The 26465-nt window shown below is 39.6% G+C and overlaps 1 protein-coding gene across 3 annotated transcripts in view; it reads right to left on the bottom strand.

The window, feature by feature from the left end:
* The window catches only part of LOC106088839 (peptidoglycan-recognition protein LA), a 73489-nt gene that overhangs the window by 321 nt on the left and 46703 nt on the right, over positions 1-26465 (bottom strand). For 2 of the 3 annotated variants that reach the window (XM_013254537.1, XM_013254538.2), the window contains exons 2-4: positions 640-831; positions 341-579; positions 35-241 (exon numbers count right to left, since the gene is read on the bottom strand). In XM_013254537.1, coding sequence (XP_013109991.1) covers positions 35-241; positions 341-579; positions 640-831 — 638 coding nt within the window. Of the gene's footprint in view, positions 1-34; positions 242-340; positions 590-639; positions 832-26465 lie in introns of those variants that run through there. The other variant, XM_013254539.2, reaches the window with a different exon arrangement.

The following is a 26465-nucleotide window of genomic DNA, read 5'->3' as shown; positions in this document are numbered from 1 at the left end:
TGCAGACATTGCTTGAGGCATCGGTCAAACTCACCTGATTTTGGGCCACTAATTTGTAATTCAAGTCAATGAATTTATTGGTCAAGCCATGAGCCAACAAATACTGCGTTGCCTCCAATTGTTTCTCGTTTGGCTCGTAGCGACCGTAATCACCCATAAATGTTATTGCCAGCGAGCTGTTCGCATAGGTATTGGCCCAGTTCCAGCCGCGGCCAACATAGACATAGCCATCGGAGCCCACCTGCATTAACACAAAATAAAGAGGATGGTATTGGGCTATATTGGCATTTCCATTTTGGGAAATGGTTTATCGTGATTTCTGAAACAGACAATGACTTACATAAAAATTTGATTGAATGTCAACTAGACCTTTTTCGGCAATAGCTGAGTCTTGAATTGTGCGCATTTTTATCGAACATTTGTAAATATTGTAACAGGGCACCGACTGAACTCCAATGTGGGTAATCAATACATATGGTATGGGATGTTTAAGCGGCACACTCAGCTTGTTGGCCACCAAGTCGGATGCGCCCCACTGCATCCGATCGATCACCAAGTGTCCGTTTCCTAGATTCGGAACTAAATCACTCTAAATAATTTTAATAATGAAATTTCTCGGGTATCTGTAGGTCCTCTTACATGTATCGTGCTCATAGTTGTTGCTGAAGTAAATGGGACCCCGCGGCGTCTCGGGAGGCTTTCGTGTCAATTCGACGTAGACAATGACACCAGCTACAATTAGAACCAGGCTAATGAGAACTAGCAGGAGTTTGGATGTTGTAGTTACTTTCTGTGAAACCGAGTTTGATGTGTTACGACTCTGGTTGATTCCTAAAAATAGAGAAAAGTTTCATCAATTCTTTTACCACCTGGCATTTGGCTTAAAATTTTTAACAATTAGCTCAGTTTATATGTGGAATATTTGGAAGAAGTAGAACCACTGAATGTCTGAAGCTTCAAGAGGCTTAAGAATTCATATCGGAAATTTATTTATATGGGGGCTATACCATCTAAAGAATCTCCCTGGGCCGCATTTGGCGTGGGTGAAAATATTCTTTATTGATTCAAACGACCAAATTGTTTGAACGTATTGGGTTGTCCAAAAAGTAATTGCGGATTTTTCAGGTCGGCCAAATGAAGTTGATGATGACCAAATCAAAGCATTAATCGAATTGGATCGTCATGTAACTGAGCGTGATATAGGAGAGAAGTTAAATATACCAAAATCAACCGTTCATTATCACATAAAAAGTCTTGGACTGGTGAAAAAGCTTGATATTTGGGTACCACATGTATTGAAAGAAATTCATTTAACAAACCGAATCAACGCTTGTGATATGCATCTAAACGCAATGAATTCGATCCGTTTTTAAAACGAATCATAACTGGAGATGAAAAATGGATTGTTGACAACAACATTAGTCGAAAACGATGTTGAACCAGCTCAAACTACTTCAAAGGCTGATATCCACCAAAAGAAGGTTATGCTGTCTGTTTGGTGGGATTGGAAGGGTGTGGTATATTTTGAGCTGCTTCCAAGGAACCAAACGATTAATTCAGATGTTTACTGTCAACAATTGGACAAATTGAATACAGCCATCAAGGAGAAGCGACAAGAATTGGTCAATCGTAAAGGTGTCATATTCCACCAGGACAACGCTAGACCGCACACATCTTTGGTCACTCGCCAAAAACTGAGTGAGCTTGGCTGGGAACTTTTGATGCATCCACCATATAGCCCTGACCTTGCGCCATCAGACTACCATTTATTTCGATCTTTGCAGAACTCCTTAAGTGGTAAAACTTTCGGCAATGATGAAGCTATAAAATCGCACTTGGTTCAGTTTTTTGCAGATAAAGGCCAGAAGTTCTATGAGCGTGGAATACTAAATTTGCCAGGAAGATGGCCAAAAGGTTATTGAACAAAATGGCAATTATATATTTGATTAAAGTTCATTCGAAGTTTTATTAAAAATGCATTTACTTTGTTTTAAAAAATCCGCAATTACTTTTTGGGCAACCCAATAATCAAAACTGTTGCTCGCTTTTAGCACCGTTTGCGTTGCAAGCTGCATGAACGTGGTGAATTTTACAACATCGTATTCTCTGACGAAACAAATTCCCAATTTAGCGATTCGTTAACTCCCAAAATGATTGTGGCAAAGGGCGCACATGTGAGAGTTTGAACCTTCAAATGGCCAGCAGAAGTAATTTTCCAATTTTCCATCTACAGTGATGGGATAGGCGCTGTAACTGCCGATGGCCGCTCTTAAATTGCATTAGTTTCCTTAATTCGACTTAGTTTCGGGAAAACGTTTTGAAAGAAGCTATGCAGCCGTGTGCACGCCACCAATACTTGGCACTGTAACATAAGGCAAGTGTAAGCCAAGAAAGCCGGCTGATATCGGACCCGATACAAACTTATTGCTTTAGGATATCAACGGTGAGTTTAAATGTATCGTTGCGCCCTAAAGAAGATTGGCTAGATCTGGCCAGGCGCAGCACTGGATTTAGTCAAGAAGTAAGATATTCCTTCTCGACCAATGGCACACGCTTGAATACCAAAGATTTTCTCAGGTTCCGAATCCGAATCTAAAGGAATATAATCCCAACCTTCTAAGATTGATAGATTGGATGAGGATGATGGCGACCGGAGATATGCAGTATTCGTACTCAATTCCGACTATCTCGCAGACCTCAGAAAGTCTGGAGGAGTTGTATTCTACGGATTCAACAAGTTGAAACTGAAGGTGCATAGAGGCGGTGAGGTTGGGGAATCAAGAGAACATTTATCTGAGGAACTATCGACCACATTTTTAAAGTCTGGCGGATTATAGGATACTGAAAATCCGCATATCACGATCGCAACAGGGGGCGAAGGCGTCGAAACGGGACCCGACAAGTCCTGTGTCATACGGTTGAATTGAACTGAATAGGTACTTCGATAGCAGCAGCTAGTAAAGCATCTTAGGAGGGATCGTCCACAAAGTGTGTCCAACGTCCTGAGGAAGAGTGGGTCTACTGCTTTCTCAACTGCCCCTAGGTGCGTAAGGAAACTCATCATGACAAGAGCGAACAAACCTTTAAGGATGAACACCTAGCGGACTCAGAAGCCCCGTTTCTACTCCTTTAAGTCGGCAGGCCCTGATGATGTATCACCGGTTGAATTACAAACTGTGTCCGATAGACTGGCTCCTTGGCTTTGGGAGATATGCTCTGCATATATCAACATGTCCTGTATACCTGAGGGATGGAGGGACACAAAGGACATTTTGATTGCAAAAGCAGGAAAACCTTACCAAACGAAGGCTAAAGATTTTCGTCCTATTAGTCTGTCTGCTGAAGACTCTTGAGAAGTCGATAGAAACATATCTTAGGGCAAAGATCCCTGGAGATCACCTGTCTCGGCAACAACATGCATATAGTAAGGGCAAGTTCACTGAAACAGCGCTTCGCGACCTAGTCGCCTACATAAAGGGTACTCTCGCTGTCAAGGAATATTCAACGGTCAAGAAATGGCATTGAAGGCTCTCCCAATAATGCAAAACCAACGTCAATCATGAAGGAGTTGGAGTTTCTAGGAATCAACACTACCGTAAGAAAGTTTATTAATTACTTACTTACTGACATACATTACGGTAGGCTTGGGATCTGTAGATCTAAAAAGATGGGTCAGCAGAGGAACACCTCAATGGAATAAAGCCATTAACAATACTTATTGTCTCTGGAAGAAAAAGGTGTAAAAGTGATAACATATGCTGACGACGTGGCTATTGCGGTGAAGGGAACGTTTCCCAGCACTCTTAGAGATATACTTCAGGAAGCTCTTGGTGTGACAGCAAAGTGGACTTCTGAATGCGGTTTAGATGTAAATCCGAGCAAGTCAGAAGTAGTTGTTTACAACAAGAGATGCAAGTTACCTACGGTGGCATCTATCTCCTTGGAAAAGGGGTGTTTTGTTGCACAGAAAATTGAACTTAACATTTTGGAAATGGCAAGAAAGGTAACTCTTACCCTATACACCTATGCACTGGGTATATACTGCAGTTGTTAGACTTATAATGTCATATGATGTTGTAGTCTGGTGGATCGCGCTTCAAAAGTACTCAATAATCAGCCAGATCCAAAGAAAAGCTTGTTTGTGCATCAAAGCCATGCTTCACCTAATACCTCTGGACATCGTGGATGGACAAATTACTGCAACCACTGCTGTGAGGCTAAGAGAGCTTTCTCTTCGCTCATGTAGCGGCTATAAGCATTGTGTTATCCTTGAGACAATGCCCAATGTTTCACATTGCCTGAGCCAATTTTTGATGAAAGTCGTATAAAAAAGATCACCCACCACCTTAGTGTCTATCAAGGCAATAACGCCGATTGGCACAAATATCTTATCAGACAGCCAGGTAGCCATTCGAAATTCAAGAATTTCTCACGACTGTCGCAGATCTCTCAAGATATCCGAGAGAATTGTAAAGCAGACGAGCTTACGAGACTAGGAACTGTCTTACATATTCCAGAGGAACTGAAGTCTGTTGGTATGCCTCTAGCGACATGTAAGCTATGTCTTCAGGATCAGGCCCGAATGGCAGATAATCACAAAATTATGTGGCCTAATCTAGACTTAAAGAGGTCTACCGCTCTGCTGTCGCTGGCTAGAACGTATGTCGCAGTGATTGTGTTCGTCATGACAGGTAACTGTCTGATCGGAAAACATGCCATCAGACTGAATATTGGCACTAACGACTTCTGAGACTATAGAACATCTACTGTGTGTGTACCGCACTGGCAGTCGGAAGGAGTTCTAATTTAGATTTTAATTTTTTTGAGAAGTTGTCTGAATTAGCGGATGAGAGTTGTTGGGCTTTTGAAAGTGACCTGGATGGTTCAACGGTAGGAACTAGAAGGCATTTGTTTTCTCCTGTTTTTGTGGTATCACAATGGGCAAAAATATCTTTTTAAGGCTGATAGAAGACTGCCTGTTAATCCATACTTAACCTTGAGGAATAATAGGTAAAGGAAAACATTTTTATTTTCTTTGTTACAGGGATAACTACCAAACCGAAGAAAGCTGTGGACAATAATTTTGAAAACATTTTGATTTACATGCAGCTCGCATGCGCAATCTGCGGAGACACTACAGACAGTTATTTGTCGTTACGTATGCAAAATAACTATCACCGTACGCCCGCTTACATCATCGTTTTCTTTGTTTTTGTTAATCTGAACTAATATTAAGTTTGGCAAACATTTGTTTGGTCGCTATCCCTGTGGGAAATATATGGTGAATGTCAACCAAACACACATGAGCTTAAAGGCAGCTGTAGTAAGTCATAACAAGACACTCCGTGAAAAATTTCTATTGAATCAGATAATAAATTCAGAATCTAAGGGCTCAAGATGTCGAACCGTAGGACCACTTAATATGGAAGCTATATCCAAATCTGAATCGATATTGCCCATTTGCAATCCCAACGAACGATCAATCAGAAGTTTCTGTGAAAAATTTCGAGCGACTAGAGACAGACGGCTTAGATCGACTTAGAATGTCAAGAATAACTATACTTTATAGGGGTGGCAGATCAATTCTTGGATGGAGCAAAACAATTTTAGCACGGAGATGGATCACCTGGGATAAAGCCAGGGCTGCGAGTAGAGCACTATTGACTCGACTTGGACATCAGATAAAATTTTTTGACTTCGACTCCGGGCACTTAAAAATGCTTTGTTTTATACCCACCACCAAAAAAAGGGGGTTGGGTTCTCCAACCAAGGCATTATGGGTATCAAATGAAAGGTATTAGGGAGTAAAATACGAATATTTAAACACAAGCCTAGAAATTGACTCTGGGAGGGACCCATGGGGTCTTGAGGATTTTGATTTTGAACTCCCCTTATCGGCTTCATTAAATAATCCCCATGAAACAACACCCCAAAATCGAAAATGAAACAAGTCCCCAAAATGTTCTATAGAAAGCAAAAATAACTATTTTTGGGGAGTTATTTCGTTTTTTGGGGTTTTTTTTATATTAATTTTTGGGGAATTATTTCATTATAAAATAACTCCCCAACCTCAAAAACGAAACAAATCCCCAAACTAAGTTGTTGAGGAGTTATTTCATTTGTTATAACAAGCAAAACGTTGTAAAGCGAGGATCTATTGAAAAAATTGTGAAGTTATTCGTGGACAAAGGCTTAACAGTGACCTGCTGTACGTGATAGACCAACAAATGATCTATCAACGTTTTTTTTTTTGATCTATCAACGTAAGTCCTCTTATGAAGATGTGTTTAAATATGAGTGCAAATTAGAATCTTGCAAGGCCAGGGTGAATTAACTTCCTGACCGCAAGTGTGTTTTAGCAAAAATTATTCGGAGCACAACCACGAATGAGGAAGATTATATTATGGAACTGAAGGCTCTAAAAGCAATCAAAGGCAAGTTCCACAAGTCCGATAAAAAAAAACATATCGCTATATATTACTATATATCAAAGAAAATATTTTTGACATGAAGCCGAAGGTGTTTATTACGGATTTCGAGCAGGGTACGAAAAAGACCGTAATACAATTTATCCCCAAACTAGGTATTCCTTAACAATGCGTAGTTATAAATTGTTCATTTAACTGAGATTATGCCCTTCAACCCAATTTATTTTGTACAAATTTTTAGCAGAATCCATGGTAGTGGGTTTCCAAGATTCAGCCCGGCCGAACTTAACATGCTTTTACTTGTGCAAATTTGCAAATACTTTTTTTCTGTGATCACAATGAACAACAATAAATTTTCAGGGCACTCGCATTATGGATACAAAAAAGATTGCACTAAATCTCAGTTATAAACTATTTTTTATAATAAAGCTTCAAACAGATTAAATTATTTCTGATGATTGTGCATATAAATCGAATCATAAACCGATCTTGGGTCTTGACCTTTTGAGCCTCTAAAGTCCGCAAATCTTATCCGATTTGAATGAAATTTTGCACGACGTGTTCCGTTATTATATCCAATAACTGTGTCAAGTATGGTTCAAATCGGTTCATAACCTGATATAGCTGCCATATAAGCCGATCTTGGGTCTTGACTTCTTGAGCCTCTAGAGTGCGCAATACTTATCCGATTGGAATGAAATTTTGCACGACGTGTTTTGTTATGATATCCAACAACTGTGTTAAGTATGGTTCAAATCGGATCATAACCTGATATAGCTGCCATATGAACCGATCTTGGGTCTTGACTTCTTGAGACTCTAGAGTGCGCAATTCCTATCCTATTTGGCTGAAATTTAGCATGACGTATTTTATTCTTACTCTCAACAACTGTGTCAAATAAGGTTCAAATCGGTTCATAACCTGATTTAGCTGCCATATAAACCGATCTGGGATATTGACTTCTTAAGCCTTAAGAGGTCGCAATTATTATCCGATTTGCCTAAAATTTTCATCAACATACGTGTTTATTATGGTCTGAATTGGTCTATAGCCCGATACAGCTCCCATATAATTCGATCTCTCTATTTTAGTTCTTAAGCCCCCAATGGGCGCAATTCTTATTTACACAGGTCTCCAACATATAATATAATTGTGGCCCAAGCCGAACCATATCTTGATATCGCTCTAATAGCAGAGCAAATCTTTTCTTATATCCTTTTTTTGCCTATGAAGAGATGACGGGAAAAGAACTCGACAAATGCGATCCATGGTGGAGGGTATAAAAGATTCGGCCCGGCCGAGCTTAGCACGATTTTACTTGTTCTAATCTCAAATACCTTTCATTTGAACCACATATTGGCATGGTCGAAAAACCCTTTGGGGAGGAGTGATGCCCTCAATGCGTAGGACCCTACATTTGGATATCAAATTCGCATTCTACTCCCAAATACGTTTATTTGAGCCCCGTATTGCGATGGTCACTAAAAAATTGTTTTTTGAGGTGTATTTTGGGAAAGGGGTAGACCCCCAGAAAATTGGTCCCGAAAGTGGGTATCAATTCTTGCTCTACCCTCCAATACCTTTCATTTAAGCTCCACATTGACATGGTCGGTAAATATGCCCGTTTAAGGAGTGTTTTGGGGATTGGGGTGGTCCCCCAAACACTAAACCCGGAAAATATATCAGCAACGTGCTCTATTCTCATATATCTATATATCATTTATTTGAACCCCATATTGCCATTGCCCTCAAAATTGGGTATCAAATTCGTTTTCTAATCTCATTTAAACTCCTTATTGCAAAAGTCAGCTGCAAAAGTCAGCAAATGTGTCCGGTGTGGGGTATTGGCCCTAAAAACTATAAATATTTAGTTCCACTCTCTTTAAGACCCAAATTGCCTTGGTGAGCAAATACGTCCTATTTGGGGGTTGTTAATGTGGTGCGACGTCCGCTAGACAGTTGGCCCCTTATGTTGATATCAGATACGTGGTCTACTCCAACATACCTTTAATTTGAGCCCCATATATCCATAGTCGGCAAACATGACCGGCTTGGGGGAGTCTAGATATATGTTTGGCAGCTTTTAGGTTGGGACAGCCCCCCTAGGTACTTATTTTTAGGGTATTATATGAGAGCGCAAAAAATTTCGCTTAAATCGCACCACCCATCTCCGAGATCTGGCGTTTCCGAAAATTAGGGTAAGGGGGAGGGTCCGCCCCCCTTTAGATATTAAAAAAATGAGGTACCCTATTTTCATCAAGGGGGCATTATGCACCATCTGTGAAAATTTCAAGAAAATCGGTTCAGCCGCTTCTGAGTCTATAAGGAACACACGAACATACAAACAAACAAACAAACACAAATTGATATTTATATAAGATATATATCATAGCTTCCACTTTTGCCAAGCTAAAGTAATGAAACTACTCTTTTGTAGGATATGCCAAAATAACTGTTGCAACTTTTCTCTGCAGCATGGTTAACTCTAAAACTCACATATGTTCTAAAATGATTCCAATTCCAAGATGCAATCCGCTGGATTTGAATATGTTGTTTGCATGGGCAAAATGACAAATGTTGCTTTTTTACCGCACAAACACGTGCAAATTTCCAATATAGGCCAGTTTTGTTTCTAACCAGATGCCATTTCACAAGGACTTGACATTTGTGGAATTTGTATACCCTACACCACTACTGTGGTCCAGGGTATTATAACTTAGTGCATTTGTTTGTAACACCCAGAAGGAAGAGAGATAGACCCAATGATAAGTATACTGATCGACTCAGAATCACTTTCTGATTCGATTTAGAACAGGTCGCAGTTTTCATCCGATCGTCTTAAAATTTGATACAGTGATGTTTTTCGGCCTAGAGACGAAGCTTATTGAAATTGGAAAAAATCGGTTCAGATTTGGATATAGCTCTCATATATACGTTCGTCCGATTTGCAGTAATAATGCAATAAAATGGTCATTCTCTCGAAATTTGGAAAGAAGGATTTCTTATGACTCTCGATTTTACTGCCGAATTGCATAGAAATCGGTTTAGATTTGGATATAGCTCCCATATATATGTTTGTCCGATTTGCAGCAATCCTGAAATAAAATGATCGTATGTTAACCGATTCTTTCGAAATTTGGCGCTAAGGATTTTCTTATGACTCTCGATATTAATAGTGAATTTCATAGAAATCGGTCCAGATTTGGATATAGCTGTCACATATATGTTCGTTCGATTTGCAGTAATACAGCAATAAAATGGTCATTTGTTAGTCGATTAGGAAAGAACAATTTTCTTATGACTCTCTATATTACTTGTGAATTTCATAAAAATCGGTTCAGATTTGGATATAGCTCTCATATGTATATCGCACGATTTTCACGTCTAGTCCCACTGCAAGCGCATTTATTGACCAATCTCCCCAAAATTTTGTACAACGCTTTCGTCGAAGACTTTCACAATATCCAGAATGTTTGGTTGAAATCCGTTCATATTTAGGTATAGCTCCCATATATATGTTCGTCCGATTTTGTGAAATATTGCAATAAAATGCTAATTTATTAACCGATTCTCTCGAAATTTGTCATGAATTATTTTCTTATGACTCTTAATATTACTGGTGAATTTCATAGAAATTGTGTCAGGTTTAGATATAGCTACCATATATGTATACCATTGCAAGCGCATTTTTTGACCAATCATACCAAAATTGTGCACAATGCTTTTCGCAATAACTACCACAATATCTAAGAAGTTTGGTCAAAATCGATTTAGCTCCCATATATATGTTCTTCAGATTTTGGATAATTTGTTGTCATTTGTCAACCGCAGTTATTACATTTTAAACATATTTGCTTTGCTCGAAATTTGATAAAGGAGTTTTAGTACACATCTGAATACATCCGGCGAAGTCCATCACAATCACGATCAGCGCTGCCACTCAAAAAAAAATGATTTCCTACCAAAATTTGAGAAAAACTATAAAGTAACCTCTAACAAGTAAAAGCGTACAAAGTTCGGCCGGGCCGAATCTTATATACCCTCCACCATGGATCGCATTTGTCGAGTTCTTTTCCCGGCATCTCTTCTTAGGCAAAACAAGTAAGAAAGCGTTAAGTTCGGCCGGGCCGAACTTTGGATACCCACCACCTCGGGTATATATGTAAACCACATTTCGTCAAAATCCAGTGAAAAATGCATTCCTTTTGCCCCATAGCAGCTCTATAGATATTATCCGATTTAGACCAAATGCTTATAAGTACAAGTCATTGTTCAACCGAGAGATCGGTCTATTTGGCAGCTATATCCAAATCTGGACCGATCTGAGGCAAATTGAAGACAAATATCGAAGGGCCCAACACAAGTCATTGTCCCAAATTTCGGCGACATCGGACAATAAATGCGCTTTTAAATAGAGAGATCGGTCTATATGGCAGCTATATCCAAATCGGAACCGATCAGGGCCAAATAGAAGAAAGATGTCGAAGGGCCTAAGGCAAATCACTGTCCCAAATTTCAGCAAAATCGGATAATAAATGTGGCTTTTATGGGCCTAAGACCATAAATCAGAGGATCGGTCTATATGGCAGCTATATCCAAATTTGGACCGATCTGGGCCAAATTGACGAAGGATGTCGAAGAGCTCAACGCAACTCACTGTCTCAAATTTCAGCAAAATCGGATAATAAATGTGGCTTTTATGGGCCTAAGACCATAAATCGGAGGATCGGTCTATATGGCAGCTATATCCAAATTTGGACCGATCTGGACCAAATTGACGAAGGATGTCGAAGGGCTCAACGCAATTCACTGTCCCAAATTTCAGCAAAATCGGATAATAAATGTGGCTTTTATGGGCGTAAGACCATAAATCGGAGGATCAGTCTATATGGCGGCTATATCCAAATTTAGACTGATCTGAGCTAAATTGACGAAGGATGTCGAAGGGCTCAACGCAACTCACTGTCCCAAATTTCAGCAAAATCGGATAATAAATGTGGCTTTTATGGACGTAAGACCATAAATCGGAGGATCGGTCTATATGGCAGCTATATCCAAATCTGGACCGATCTGGGCCAAATTGACGAAGAATGTTGAAGGGCCCAACACAACTCACTGTGCCAAATTTCATCCAAGTCGGATATAAAATGTGGCTTTTATGGGCCTAAGACCCTAAATCGGAGGATCGGTCTATATGGCAGCTATATCCAAATCTGGACCGATCTGGGCCAAATTGACGAAGGATGTCGAAGGGCCCAACGCAACTCACTGTCCCAAATTACAGCAAAATCGGATAATAAATGTGGCTTTTATGGGCCTAAGACCCTAAATCGGCGGATCGGTCTATATGGGGGCTATATCAAGATATAGTCCCATATAGCCCATCTTCGAACTTAACCTGCTTATGAACAAAAAAAGAATCTGTGCAAAATTTCAGCTCAATATCTCAATTTTTAAAGACTGTAGCGTGATTTCAACAGACAGACGGACAGACGGACGGACATGTCTAGATCGTCTTAGATTTTCACGCTGATCAAGAATATATTTACTTTATAGGGTCGGAAATGGATATTTCGATGTGTTGCAAACGGAATGACAAAATGAATATACCCCCATCCTTCGGTGGTGGGTATAAAAAGGATATAAAAAAAGATTTGCTCTGCTATTAGAGCGATATCAGGATATGGTTCGGTTTGGACCACAATTAAATTTTATGTTGGCGACCTGTGTAAAATGTAAGCTAATTCGAATAAGAATTGCGCCCTTTGGGGGCTCAAGAAGTAAAATAGGCAGATCGATTCATATGGGAGCTGTATATAGACCGATTCAGACCATAATAAACATTGTATATATTGACGGTCATGAGAGGATCCGTCGTACAAAATTTCAGGCAAATCGGATAATAATTGCGACCTCTAGAGGCTCAAGAAGTCAAGATCCCAGATCGGTTTATATGGCAGCTATGTCAGGTTATGAACCGATATATATACTTGGCACAGTTGTTGGATATCATAATAAAATACTTCATGCAAAAATTCATTCAAATCGGATACGAATTGCGCCCTCTGGAAGCTCAAGAAGTCATGACCCAAGATCGGTTTATATGACAGCTATATCAGGTTATAGAACGATTTAAACCATACTTGGCACAGTTGTTGGATATCATAACAAAACACGTCGTGCAAAATTTCAGTCCAATCGGATAAGAATTGCGCCCTCTAGAGGCTCAAGAAGTCAAGACCCAGGATCGGTTTATATGGCAGCTATATCAGGTTATGAACCGATTTGAACCATACTCGGCACAGTTGTTGGATATCATAATAAAACACGTCGTGCAAAGTTTCATTCCAATCGGTTAAGAATTGCGCACTCTAGAGGCTCAAGAAGTCAAGACCCAATATCGGTTTATGTGGCAGCTATGGCTATGGCAAATCGGCTCAAAACATGGACCGATATGGCCCATTTACAATACCAACCGACCCACTCTAATAAAAAGTGTTTGTGCGGCTAGCTTTACTCCTTCGGAAGTTAGCGCGCTTTCGACAGACAGACGGACATGGCTAGATCGACATAAAATGTCGCGACGATCAAGAATATATATACTTTATGGGGTCTCAGACGAATATTTCCAGTAGTTATAAACAGAATGACGAAATTAGTATACCCCCCATCCTATGGAGGGTATAAAGAATTAAATAAAATAATCTATGTACATACAGATTGTTTCGTACTGTACATACGTGGCTAAGGTGATTAATGGGGGAACTTATTCCTAAACTGGGCTTTCAAACAGTTCAAAAACTGACGTTATTCAAAAAACCCATGCAAGTTTTTCAATATGGAAAAATTAAAAAGTGAAATTTTCACTTAAATATTTAAACGATGTTTGTGCTGTGATACAAAATTTTTTCTAAACATAAAATTTTAAGGAGATTCTTCCCAATTGCTCCATTTCAGTAAAGTATTTTCTTAAGACAAAATTTTAATGCAAAATTTTTGCAATCAAATCTTTTCAAAGACAAAATTTTAAAAATAGTTTTTCTAAGCACAAAAGTTCAAAGACATTTTTGAATACAATATTTCAAATAAACTTTTCATAGACAAAATTTTTATGTTATTTTTCTAAAATTTTGCTAAAGGACAACTGTAAATAAAATTATTTCTAAAGACATAATTTCGTTGAAATTTTTCCAAAAAAAAAAAACACATTTCAAGCAGATTTCTTCAATGAAGTTTTTTCTAAAGACGAAGTTTTGTAAACAAAACTACAATCAAATTCTTTCTAAGATCGAAATTTTATTTTTTTTTAATAAACTTTCAATGAATTAAAAATTTTAATGTATTTTTTTCTTAAGACACTATTTCAATGAAATTTTTCAAGAACAAAATTTAAAGAATTCTTTCTAACGACAAACTTGCAAAGAAAAATTTTCTAAAGACTAAATTTAATGATTTTCTTTTCATTGAATATAATTTATTTTTATTTTTTTTTTCTATTTTGTACGCCACATACAGTGCCATGCAAAAAAAATACGAATTCTTTTTCGCAATCATGAAAATATTCGCATATTTCGAATAGTGCATTATGTACCTACCAACTTTTAAATAGATTGTACTAACTACTTCTAAATTTCTCATGAACATTCCTTAAGGAACAGGCGATACTTCTCTCATTGATTTTTCCTTACGTATTTTAAGCTCAAAAATCCGCTCATCAAATCTGGGTATGATATGATATGATATTTTTATAAGAATCGGTTTTTGTTGAACTGAACAAATCAAGAGCAAGTCATTAATGGTTCGTGTAAGATGCACTATTTTTATACCCACCACCGAAGGATGGGGGTATATTCATTTTGTCATTCCATTTGCAACACATCGAAATATCCATTTCCGACCCTATAAAGTATATATATTCTTGATCAGCGTAAAAATCTAAGAAGATCTAGACATGTCCGTCCGTCTGTCTGTTGAAATCACGCTATAGTCTTTAAAAATACAGATATTGAGCTGAAACTTAGCACAAATTCTTTTTTATCTTCATATGCAGGTTAAGTTCGAAGATGGGCTATATCGAACTATATCTTGATGTAGCCCCCATATAGACCGATCCGCCGATTTAGGGTCTTAGGCCCATAAAAGCCACATTTATGTTCCGATTTTGCTGATATTTGAAACAGTGAGTTGTGTTAGGCTCTTTGACATCCTTCGTCAATTTGGCTCAGATCGTACCATACCGATATCTCGATTTAAGATCTTGGACCCATGAAAGGCGCATTCATTGTCCGATGTCACCAAAATTTGGGACAGTGAGTTATGTTAAGCCTCTCCACACACTTCTGCAATATGGCACAGATCGGTCCAGAGTTGGATATAGCTGCCATATAGACCGATATCTCGATTTAAGATTTTGGCGTCATAAATGGCGCATTTATTGTTCGATGTTGCCGAAATTTAGAACAGTGATTTGTGTTAGGTCCTTCGAAATCGTCCTTCAATTTGGCCCAGATCGGTTCAGATTTGAATATAGCTGCCATATAGATTGATTTCTCGATTTAAGGCTTTGGGGCCATAAAAGGCGAATTTATTGTCTGATTTCACCGAAATTTGGGACAGTGAGTTGTGTTAGGCTCTTCAAAATTTTTCTGCGACTTGGCCCAAATCGGTTCAGATTTGGATGGACCGGAATCTTGATTTAAAGTCTTGGGCCTATAAAAGGCGCATTTATAATCCGCTTTCACTGAAATTTGACACAGTGACTTATGTTAGGCTTTTCGACATCTGCGTCGTATATTATTCAGATTGGTTTAGTTTGAGATATAGCAACTTAAAAGATCAATATTTTGTTATACACAATTAAACAATGACTTATACTTATTAGTATTTGGTCCAAATCGCAACATATTTCGATAAAGCTGCTATGGGGCACAAGGTTTTCGCCTTTTTACTTGTTGGAGAAAGAAAAGAGACAAAATGTTAGAACCAAAAAAGCCTGCTGACTAATTGGTTGTAAAAAAGAATCTCACCTGATTGAAAAAATTTCCATATTTAAGAATATTTCCTCAACATTTTGGGAATTTGACTGATCATTTTCACCACAATACAATTTTTCCTACATACCGCTTAAGCGAATCACTATTGATAAAATTGCTCTATTGCAAAAGCCTTTCTACCAGAAAATTTGATTAAATGGCTTACTGCGTGTATATATTGAATGTATGGAAATGCAAAACGAACAACAATAAAAATTTTTATTTCCCAAATTCTTAGAGAAAATTGTGTTAAATGTTATTGAAGAGACATTTTCAATAAACAAACCAATTTTGTAATAACATTTTGTTTACAAAATCTCAAAATTTTTATCTTTAGAAAGAAAAATTGTACTGCAATTTGATCTATACAGAAAATTTAGTTTTTAGAAAAAATTTCATTGAAATATTGGTCTTAAAACATTTTTGAAAATTTTGTCTTTTGGAACATTCTTTAACCCTCCACCATAGGATGGGGGTATACTAATTTCGTCATTCTGTTTGTAACACCTCGAAATATTCGTCTGAGACCCCATAAAGTATATATATTCGTGATCGTCGCGACATTTTATGTCGATCTAGCCATGTCCGTCCGTCTGTCCGTCCGACCGTCCGTCCGTCTGTCTGTCGAAAGCACGCTAACTTTCGAAGGAGTAAAGCTAGCCGCTTGAAATTTTGCACAAATACTTTTCATAAGTGTAGGTCGGTTGGTATTGTAAATGGGCCTAATCGGTCCATGTTTTGATATAGCTGCCATATAAACCGATCTTGGGTCTTGATTTCTTGAGCCTCTACAGGGCGCAATTCCCGTCCGATTTAACTGAAATTTGGCACGTGGTGTCTCTGTATCACTTCCAACGACTGTGCTAAGCATGGTTTAAATCGGTCCATGCTTGGATATAGCTGCCATATAACCTGATCTGGGATCTTGACTTCTTGCGCCTCTAGAGGGCGCAATTCTCATCCGATTTGGCTGAAATTTTGTACAACGGCTTCTCTCATGATCTCGTGTCTAATATGGTCTGAATCGATCAATAGCTTGATACAGCTCCCATATAAACCGATCTCCCGAATTTGCTTCTTGAGCCCCTACAAGACGCGATTGTTATCAGAATGAACTGAAATATTACAATGTTCAGCATTCATTTATGGTCCGAATCGGACGCATAAATGAATGCTGTAACTCGTGGTTCATACGTCGCCTATATTCTTCGTTAACGCAAACTGGTCCATATATTTTTTGAAGAATCTTTCTCTCAAATACTCCAAGCACTGTCTCATCTGTTTTCACAAGTACCCTTGCTTCAGAACCATATAACAGCACGGGTAGTATCAGTGTCTTGTATAGTGTAACCTTCGTCTGTCGAGAGGTGACCTTGTTTCTAAACTTCTTACTTAGTCCAAAGTATCATCTGTTTGCCAGTATTATTCTTCGCTTATTCTCAAAACTGGTGTCATTCGTTTCGGTTACGGCGTTGCCGAGGTAGATAAAGTTACTTGCTATCTCAAAGTTGTGGTTACCAACTTTCTCCTTTTTCTTTATCTGCTGGGTTGTACAAGGCGTTTTGGGAGTTGAAACCATCCATTTTGTCTTATCTCAATTTACTGCCAGACCCATTTTCACTGACTCTCTTTCGATTCTTTCAAAGGCTGCAGTTACTACTTCCGGTGACTGACCTATCATGTCGATGTCGTCGGCATAGGCGAGTAGCATGTGTTCTCTCGCTTAATCTTCTCTAGCAAGATATTAAAGAGATCGCACGATAGGCTGTCTCCTTTTCTGAAACTTCGTTTGGTATTAAATGTTTCGGAGAGATTCTTTTCTAGTCTTACTGAGGGACGCATATCAGCAAGTGTCATCCTGCAGAGTCTTATTAATTTTGCAGGGATACCAAACTCAGACATGGCTTGAAATACCTTTGAACGTAAAGGAGTATCGAAAGCGGCTTTGTAGGAGACTTATCCCTCTGTAGTTGGCACATTTCGTCTTGTCTCCTTTCTTGTGTACGGGACATAGTATGCTGAGGTTCCAATCATCAGGTATGAGTTCTTCTAGCCAGATTACGTAGATTATTTGATGCATACGCCTTGTCAGGGTGTCGCCTCCCATAGCTCCCATATAAACCGATCTCCCGACTTGACTTCTTGAGCCCCTGGACATTACAATTTTGGTCCGATCTAGCTGAAATTTTGCATGTAGTGTTCTGTTATGACTTCCAACAACTGTGCTAGGTACAGTCCAAATCGGTTTATATCCTGGTATGGCTGATATATAAACTGATTTCGCGATTTGACTTCTGAGCGTCGCCAACAACTGTGGTAAGTACGGGCCAAATCGGTCTATAATCTGATATAGCTCCCATATAAACCGATCTCCCAATTTGATTTCTTGAACCCTTACAAGTCGTAAATATTGTCCGATTTGGCTGAAACTTTGCATGCGGTGTTCCGTTATGACTTCTAACAACTGTGCCTAATAGGGTCCAAATCTGTGTATAACCTGATATTGGTCTCATATAAACCGGTCTCTCGATCATTCCTGTTTTGATCCTAGAAGCTTTAATTTTTGCTGGTTTGACAGAAGTTTGGTATGTAGAATTAAATTATGCCTTTAACAAAATTTACTTTGTATACATTTTTAGCAGAATTCATGGTGGTGGGTTTCCAAGATTCCGCCGGGCGAACTTAGCACGCGTTTACCTGTTTATTTTCATACCCTCCACCATACACCCCCATGTATGAATTTCGTCATTTTGTTTGTAACTCCTCGAAATATTCGTCTAAGACCCCATAAAGTTTATTAAGTATATTCTTGATCGTCATGATTTTTTAAGTCGATCTAGCCATGTCCGTCCGTCTGTCTGTCGAAATCACGCTTTTCGCGTTTGAAGGTGTAAAGCTAGCCGCTTGAAATATTGCACAAATACTTCTTATTAGTGTAGGTCAGTTGGGGTTGTAAATGGGCCATATCGGTCAATTACCTAATATAGCTGCCATATAAACCGATCTTGAATCTTGACTTCTTGAGCCTCAAGAGGACCCAATTCTTGTGCGATTTAGCTGAAATTTTGCATGACGTGATTCGTTATGACTGTCAACAACTGTGTCAAATACGGTTGAAATCGGTCAATAACCTGATATAACTGTCATATAAACCGATCTGGGATCTTGACTTCTTGAGCCTCTTGAGGGCGCACTTCCCAGCAGCTTTGATTAAAATTTAGCATGGCGTGTTTCGTTATGACTTCCTATAACTGTGCTAAGTATGAATGAAATCGGTCAATAACCTGATATAACTGCCATGTAAACCGATCTGGGATCTTGACTTCTTGAGTCTCAGGTGGCGCAATTATTATCCGATTTAGCTGAAATTTTGTTCAACGACTTCTCCCATGGCCATAAATGCGTGTCAAATATGTTCTGAATCGCTCTTTAGCCTGATACAGCTTTCCTATAAACCGATCTCCCCATTTTACTGCTTGAGCCCCCAAAGAGAGCAACATTCAATTCAATTATAGTCTGAATCGGACGATAACTTGATATTAGCTTTAATAGCACAGCAATTATTTTCTTTTATCCTTTGTTTGCCTAAAAGGAGATACCGGGAAAAGAACTCGACAAATGCGATGCTTGGTGGAGGGTATAAAAGATTCGGCCCCGCCAAACGCACGCTTTTTCTTGTTAGTTAGTTTTAGTAGTTTTTAGTTTACCTGACGTACTTGATTTTACTAAAACTGACTATCATTAAGGAGATTAAAAAAATTTTCAATCTATGTTAACTTTACTGTAATATGTGAATATTATAATGGGACCTAAGGTAGAATAGAATTCGGATAAGATTTCTATATTAAATATCATCAAAGTCAAAATTTTATATACAATAGTTAAGCAAAACATTCATTTGAAAATTTGGTGGTTGGTAAACTGGGATCAGCTCATATTGGGCTCCTAAAAGTTGTAATTGTTATCCGATTTGACCCAATTGCAAAAACATGTTGTGTTTTTGTAGTAAGTATTAGCCAAATCGGTCGATAAGCTGTTATAGTTTCCATATAAGCCGATCTACCGATTAGTCTTTCACGGCCCCTAGAAGCTAAAATTTTTGCCTGATTTGGCAGAAATTTGGTACGTTAAGTACACAAGTTCCACAGATTCGGCCCGACCGAACTTAGCATGTCTTAACTTGTTAAAGTTTATAAAATAAGTTTCGTTTTGTTGCTCATAACTTAATTTCTCTCATTTTTGTACCCACCACAAAAACGTGGTGATATATTCATTTTGTCATTCTCTTGCAACATTTCCATTCCCGACCCTGTAAAGTATATAAATATATTCTTGGTCGTCGTAAGAATGTAAGACGATCCACACTCAGAAAAATGCTTTTCGTAATAACTTGTTTGTTACATAATACGCGTTAGTTCATGATCTTTACTCACGTGTAACTAAAAATTCGTACAGGATTAGAATCCCATGGCACCCGTTTGTACGCAGCTGATTGACCCTATGGAACCATTCATCGTGTTTTTTCGTCATGGGAGAGGCACATCCCGAAGAGCCTTCTTCGCAAGCTTCTGGTCCGTGCCGGTCCCTGGTTCTGTTCGGTTTGCCAGAACCGCCTCCATCATCGGCCGGTGTCAGTGAGGTGTAACCGGTGCCGACCTTGGTCTGGCCTCACATCACTACGGGAGTATAGTCATACTGAATATGTTGCAAGGTGCTGTGCGAATATAGCCAGCAGTGGGTCACAAGCGTCGTCTTCTGCATCCTCGTCGTCGGACTATGTGACCCCCCCGACCTCTCCCGTGCGGCAATATACGCAACAGCAGCATCCCAGCCCCAATATTGCCAGGCCAGTGTATAATTTTTGCAACTGAATTGCAACGGTCTCCGTGGCAAGATCGATGAGATTGTGAATTTTATGTGTCGGAAGAACATATTGATCGCAGCGATCCAGCAGACAAAGCTGACCAATACCTGCAGCTTAACAGTTGTCACGGATACACAGTTGTCACGGATTACACAGTTGTCACGGATACACCTCCATTCGCTCAAGGAATGGAAGGAAGGGGGATTGGGATTCGGAATACACCATTCCGTGCAATATAGACCCACCTATCCTGCGCCTGGAGTGCATGGGGGATAGCAGTCAGGTCCGGTACTGCCCAGATAGAGCTACATACCGCCGGTTGGTAGCTGTGTCACAATTAGTGGCCAAGCTTACAACCCCGACATAAGTGTGTCATTATCTGGCCATAATCGTCTGGTTCTAGGGGCTTTAATGTGCATCACATAAATGAGGATTCAGCGAGCTGAATCTGGAAATAAACAGGGTAGTCAACAAACATAAGCGGAATTTGTGGCTGGAACACTTGGAACAATGTAGATTAGGCCCCGATTTGGGCAAACTGAGGTCTACTGTTAAGACACTCTCGAACCCCGGTAGACGGGATGACAGGACCTCAGTCACTTTTGGTGACGTAACCGTGACGGATCCGAAAAGAACCGTCAATTTGTGCATCCCGAGAGTGACAAGGCAAGGAAGGAAGCCATTCCCCGTATCCCCCGTATCCGTGGTCTCCGAGCCGATGGACAGCCATCACAATTTACAGTGGGCGAAGTTACGAATGTCATCCGTGGCGCCAAATCATCCAAGGAGTTGGGCCCCGACGGATTCCCTACATTGGTGTTGAAGAATCTGGATTTACCAGTAGTCGAGTAACTTACTTCTGTCCTCAACCTATCTTTGAACACTCTTATAGTTCCCGATGTCTGGAAAATGGCAGAGGGATCCCGCTATTGAAGCCTGGAGGCACCGCAGAGTGAAACAGGGAGTTATCCAAGGTGGTGTGATATCTCCGGCACAGTTTAACCTCTACCTATCCTGCATTCCACCTCCTCCAGATGGCATAGAGATAGTATCATATGCGGACGATTGTACGATCATGGCATCAGCCTCCCACCCATTGATGACATCTGCGATAGGTTGAACGTCTACCTCGACGAACTTGCCTCATATCTCACTGCAAGAAATCTAAAGATATCTGCCACCAAATCCTCCATCCATAATGCCGCCCTTCAAACTGCGACGGGCTGTCTCCTCAGTTCTCATGTGGACCACCTCCATCAGGAGACAAAAATCCTACCAGTGCGAAGACATGGCTACATGCTGTCTAAAATTAACTTATTACAAGTAAAACAAACTCATCATGAGTATAGATAAAATAGTTTATAACTTATGTGGTATTAGTTATAAACTCTAACGAATTTCTTTGGGATAAGCAAGCACTTTACTTAACGTGGGTAAAAGCACTTTATAGTCGACGATACTTGTTATAAAAGGTATTACGGAAGGAACTATTTAAAAAAAATTGGATTTTTAGTTTTTTGAGTTCACAATGCTCCGAAGTAAGAACAATTTAATAACAGTTAGTTAATGTTGGTAGGACGGCGAAAATCCTATGGGGAGATCCAGATCGTAAGAAGACGAGGCTATTACTGAAAGGACGTAAGAAGGAGGTCAGTGTAGCTGAGACGTTGAATCATTTCCTATGCCATTTCGCGTCTAACAGATACCAGCACTTAGGTTGGTACACAATACCAGATGTGAACATCAGACAGTGGAACATCAGACGGTAGACTCAATACAGGCTAACGAACAGGGATTCGTAAGACTAGGATAGGCAAAGATCCGAATATTAAAACATCAAGTCACTGCCTGACGGGAAACTCAATGCTGTCTAAAGAACAGGGAGCAGACGATGAGACCATCACCCACTCCTAAGAGGCCCATGAAATGGTGGATTAATCATTGAGGCCATCCAGATAAACCTCCATTGGTGCGCGACCACAACTCATGCTCTGATGGAGAAAATCAGCAGGGGCAAGATTCATATTGCCTTAATCCAGGAGCCATGGACGACCCGGAACAAAGTTTCTGGACTGAACCATATCAACTACCAATTACTCTATGCTAACAATGGTACTTGGCCGAGAAGCTGCGTTATTTGCCATACTAATTTAAACTATATATTTTCCCTAGAGTTGTCAATGTGGCATGCAACAATGATGAGACAGGGAGACAGTGGAGCATACCTGGCATCACTTTATCTGCCTTTCGACTCTCCGACACCGTGACCAACGTCGGAGCTGCAACGGTTGGCGAGGAAAGCAAAACAGACAGGAAATGAGGTACTAATAGGCTGCGATGGGAACTCTCACCATATTTCGTGGGGTAGTACCAACATTAATAAGCGGGGTCAAGCCCTGGCAAAATTTTTGAATACAAACGACCTAATAACACTTAATATTGGTAATACCGCTACCTTTGTTAATAGGATTAGGGAGAAGATTTCGGAAAATCTAATCGATGAGGTTCAGGATTGGAGGTTAGGTTTTGAATAGCACGGCCAGCGCCGAATCCGACGACTAGTGGAGTCTTTCGAAAATAGTTGCCCTCTTTCAGAAAGGAAATCAAACCAAGGAAGATCCTGGATGCCCGGGGAGATTCCCAACATTGGGAAAGAGGTCCGCAGACTTTATAACAGAGCACGTCGTAAAAAAACGGAAGTGTATTGCAATGTGTACTATACACGGCACAAGGACTATAATAAGATTGCCAGAGCGGCAAAACGTGCCTCCTGGAAGCTTTTCTGCGACCAGGTCGATAGTTCTCTAGCCTCTAGAGGGCACAATTCTTGTCCGATTTGGCTGAAATTTTGCATGAGGTGCTTCATTATGACTTCCAACAACTGTGCTAAGTATGCTTTAAAACGGTTCATAACCTGATATAGCTGTCATATAAACCGATCTTGTATCTTGACTTCTTGGGCCACTAGATGGCGCAATTCTTATCCGATTTGACTGAAATTTTGCATGAGGTGTTTTTTTATGAATTCTAACAACTGTGCTAAGTATGCTTTAAAACGGTTCATAACCTGATATAGCTGTCATATAAACCGATCTTGTATCTTGACTTCTTGGGCCACTAGATGGCGCAATTCTTATCCGATTTGACTAAAATTTTGCATGAGGTGTTTTTTTATGAATTCTTACAACTGTGCTAAGTATGCTTTTAGTCGGTCCATAACCTGATATAGCTGTCATATAAACCGATCTTGAATCTTGAGCCGCTAGATTGCGCAATTCCTATCCGAATGGACTGAAATATTACCCAATGACTACTACTATGGTCTTCAACATTCAGTTTAAATATGGTCCGAATCGGACCATAACTTGATATAGCTACAATAGTAAACTAATTCTTTTCTTTTATCGTTTGTTTGCCTAAAAAGGGAAAAGAACTCGACAAATGTGATCTATATATAAGATATATAAGATTTAGCCCGGCCGAACTTCGCACGCTTTTACCTGTCTTCAATAATTTTACCTTTCAGTTCAATAGAAGTGAACTTATACTATACTAGCTGAACCGGACCCGCTCCGCTGCGCCTTCTTTTACTTTATATTGAACAAAAGTTTCCTTGGAATATTTATTTTCGAGAATAAAAGAGCTTTTAGTGAAATGCCATGCTATGAAAATAGTATATCGCTTGACAAACAATTCAACAATATAAGTGCCATTGTCCGAATCCCATATGAACTTTATTGGTCTACGAATGTAAGGTGTACTCTATGTAAGATGTGAGGATGTTAGGTGTACTCCATTCTTAAAATACTTTATTTCAGCCCGCTACTGTCATGATATCTGATTTAGGGGTGTTTTCGGGGGTGAGGTGGTCCTCCAGCCACTTGGCCCTGAAAAAATATCAGCATCGTGGTTTTCTTTCAAAAACCATTTATGTAAACCCCATATTACCATTGGTTTAGGGGAGTATACACGATGAGGCGTCCCCCAAACACATGGCTCAAAATAGGTTATCAAATTCGTTTTCTTATCTCAAATACCATATATTGGCATGGTCGAAAATTTTTTACCCTTTGCGGTGTGTTTTGGGGAAGGCGTGATTCCCTCAATACATAGGACCCTACATTCGGATATCAAATTCGTATTCTATTACCAAATGCCTTTATTTGAGCCCCATATTGCGATGGTCACTAAAAATTTGCTGTTTGTGGGGTATTTTGGGAAAGGAGTAGACCCCCAAAAAATTGGCCCCGAAAATGGGTATCAATTCTTGCTCTACCCCCCAATACCTTTCATTTAAGCTGCACATTGACATGGTCGGTAAATATGCCAGATTTAGGGGTGTTTTGGGGATTGGGGTGGTCCCCCAAACACTAAGCCCGGAAAATATATCAGCAACGTGCTCCATTCTCATATATCTATATAACAAGTATTTTTACCCCATATTGCCATTGGCCTAAAAATTGGCTATCAAATTCGCTTTCTAATCTCATTTAAACTCCTTATTGCAGCAAAAATGTCCGGTTTGGGGTATTGGCCCTAAAAACTATGAATATTTAGTTCCACTCTCTTGAAGACCCAAATTGTCTTGGTGAGCAAATACGTTCTATAAGGGGGTTGTTATGGTGGTGGGACGTATTTGGATATCAGATTCGTAATCTACTCGCAAATGCCTTTCATTTGAGTCCCATATTGCCATGGTCGGTAAATATGTCCGATTTAGGGATGTTTTGAGGCTTGGGGTGGTCCCCCTAGCACTTGGTCCGACAATTGGATATCATATACGTTTTCTTATCCTAAATTCCTTTCATTTGAATCCCAAATAGTCGTGATATGTCTAAATATATGTTTGGTAGGTTGTAGTTTGGGGCAGCCCCCCTAGGTACCCCATCCGAAATTTGGATACCAAATTTTTATTTTTAGGGTATTATATGAGAGCACACAAAATTTCGCTTAAATCGCACCACCCATCTCCGAGATCTGGCGTTTCTGAAAATTAGAGTAAGGGGGAGGGTCCGCCCCCCTTTAGATATTAAAAAAAAATTATTTAGTACCCTATTTTCACCACGGGGTCATTATGCATCATCTTTGAAAATTTCAAGAAAATCGGTTCAGCCGTTTCTGAGTCTATAAGGAGCGCACAAACATTTAAACAAACAAACAAACCTACAAACAAACACAAATTGATGTTTATATATAAGACTAGCCGAACCGGGCCCGCTCCGCTGCGCCTTCTTTATCTCTTTAATATCTTTTTAGTGTGGGGACACATCGCCCTGAATATGGATATCGAATTCGTGCCACTGTAGCCTATGTCCGCGTACGACGGTGAATGCCTGCGTTCTAATCCTGACGGGAACATCGGACAAATTTTAAAGCGGTGGTTATCCCCTCTTACGGCTGGCGACATTTGCCATGCATGGTCATGTAAAAAATTCTTCCCAAATAGGTGTCGCACTGCGGCACTCCATTCGGACTCGGATATAAAAAAGTCCCTTCAAATTCGTTTTCGATTGGTCTATAAACCCATCTGGCGGCACCCGACCCCAACAATAGAAGCCATGTTTTGTTTTGACTGTGAGAGTGAAAAAAAAAAATTAAAACAAATCGCATTAACAATCTCCTAGATCTGGTGTTTTTCAAAATTAGGGTAATGAGAAGTGCCTTTTAGGGGAGGGATGGTGCCTCAGATATCTCACATCAAATATGGATATCAAATTCGTGCTCCACTCTCAAATACCTTTATTTAGAGCCCCATATTGCCATGGTCGGCAATATGGGGCTCCTCTCCTCCTTCGTTTTGAGGATGGTGTTTTGTTTCAAATACCGTTGATTTAAGCTCTATATTGCCTTAATCGGAAATGAAGTTCAGTTTAGGGGTGCTTTAGGGCGTACCCCCAAACACTTGGTTAAACCAGTAAGGAAAGGCAAATGTCGGACGGTGCCGACTTAATAATACCCTAAACCTACCCTAATGGTACAAAGTGGGAGCTATGTCTAATTCTGAAACAATTTTGATGGACCTCGCCGGATGTTTTCAGATGGGTTGTCAAACAATCCGTATCACATTTCGAGCAAATATGTTCAAACTGTGATAACTACGGTTCACAAATGACAACATTATTGCAAATTACCCAAAATTTG

Source organism: Stomoxys calcitrans, chromosome 1, assembly GCF_963082655.1.
Source record: "Stomoxys calcitrans chromosome 1, idStoCalc2.1, whole genome shotgun sequence".
NCBI classification, from domain to species: Eukaryota; Metazoa; Arthropoda; class Insecta; order Diptera; family Muscidae; genus Stomoxys; species Stomoxys calcitrans.
Note: the sequence above shows the minus strand (reverse complement) of the source record. Positions and strands in the feature narration are given on the sequence as shown.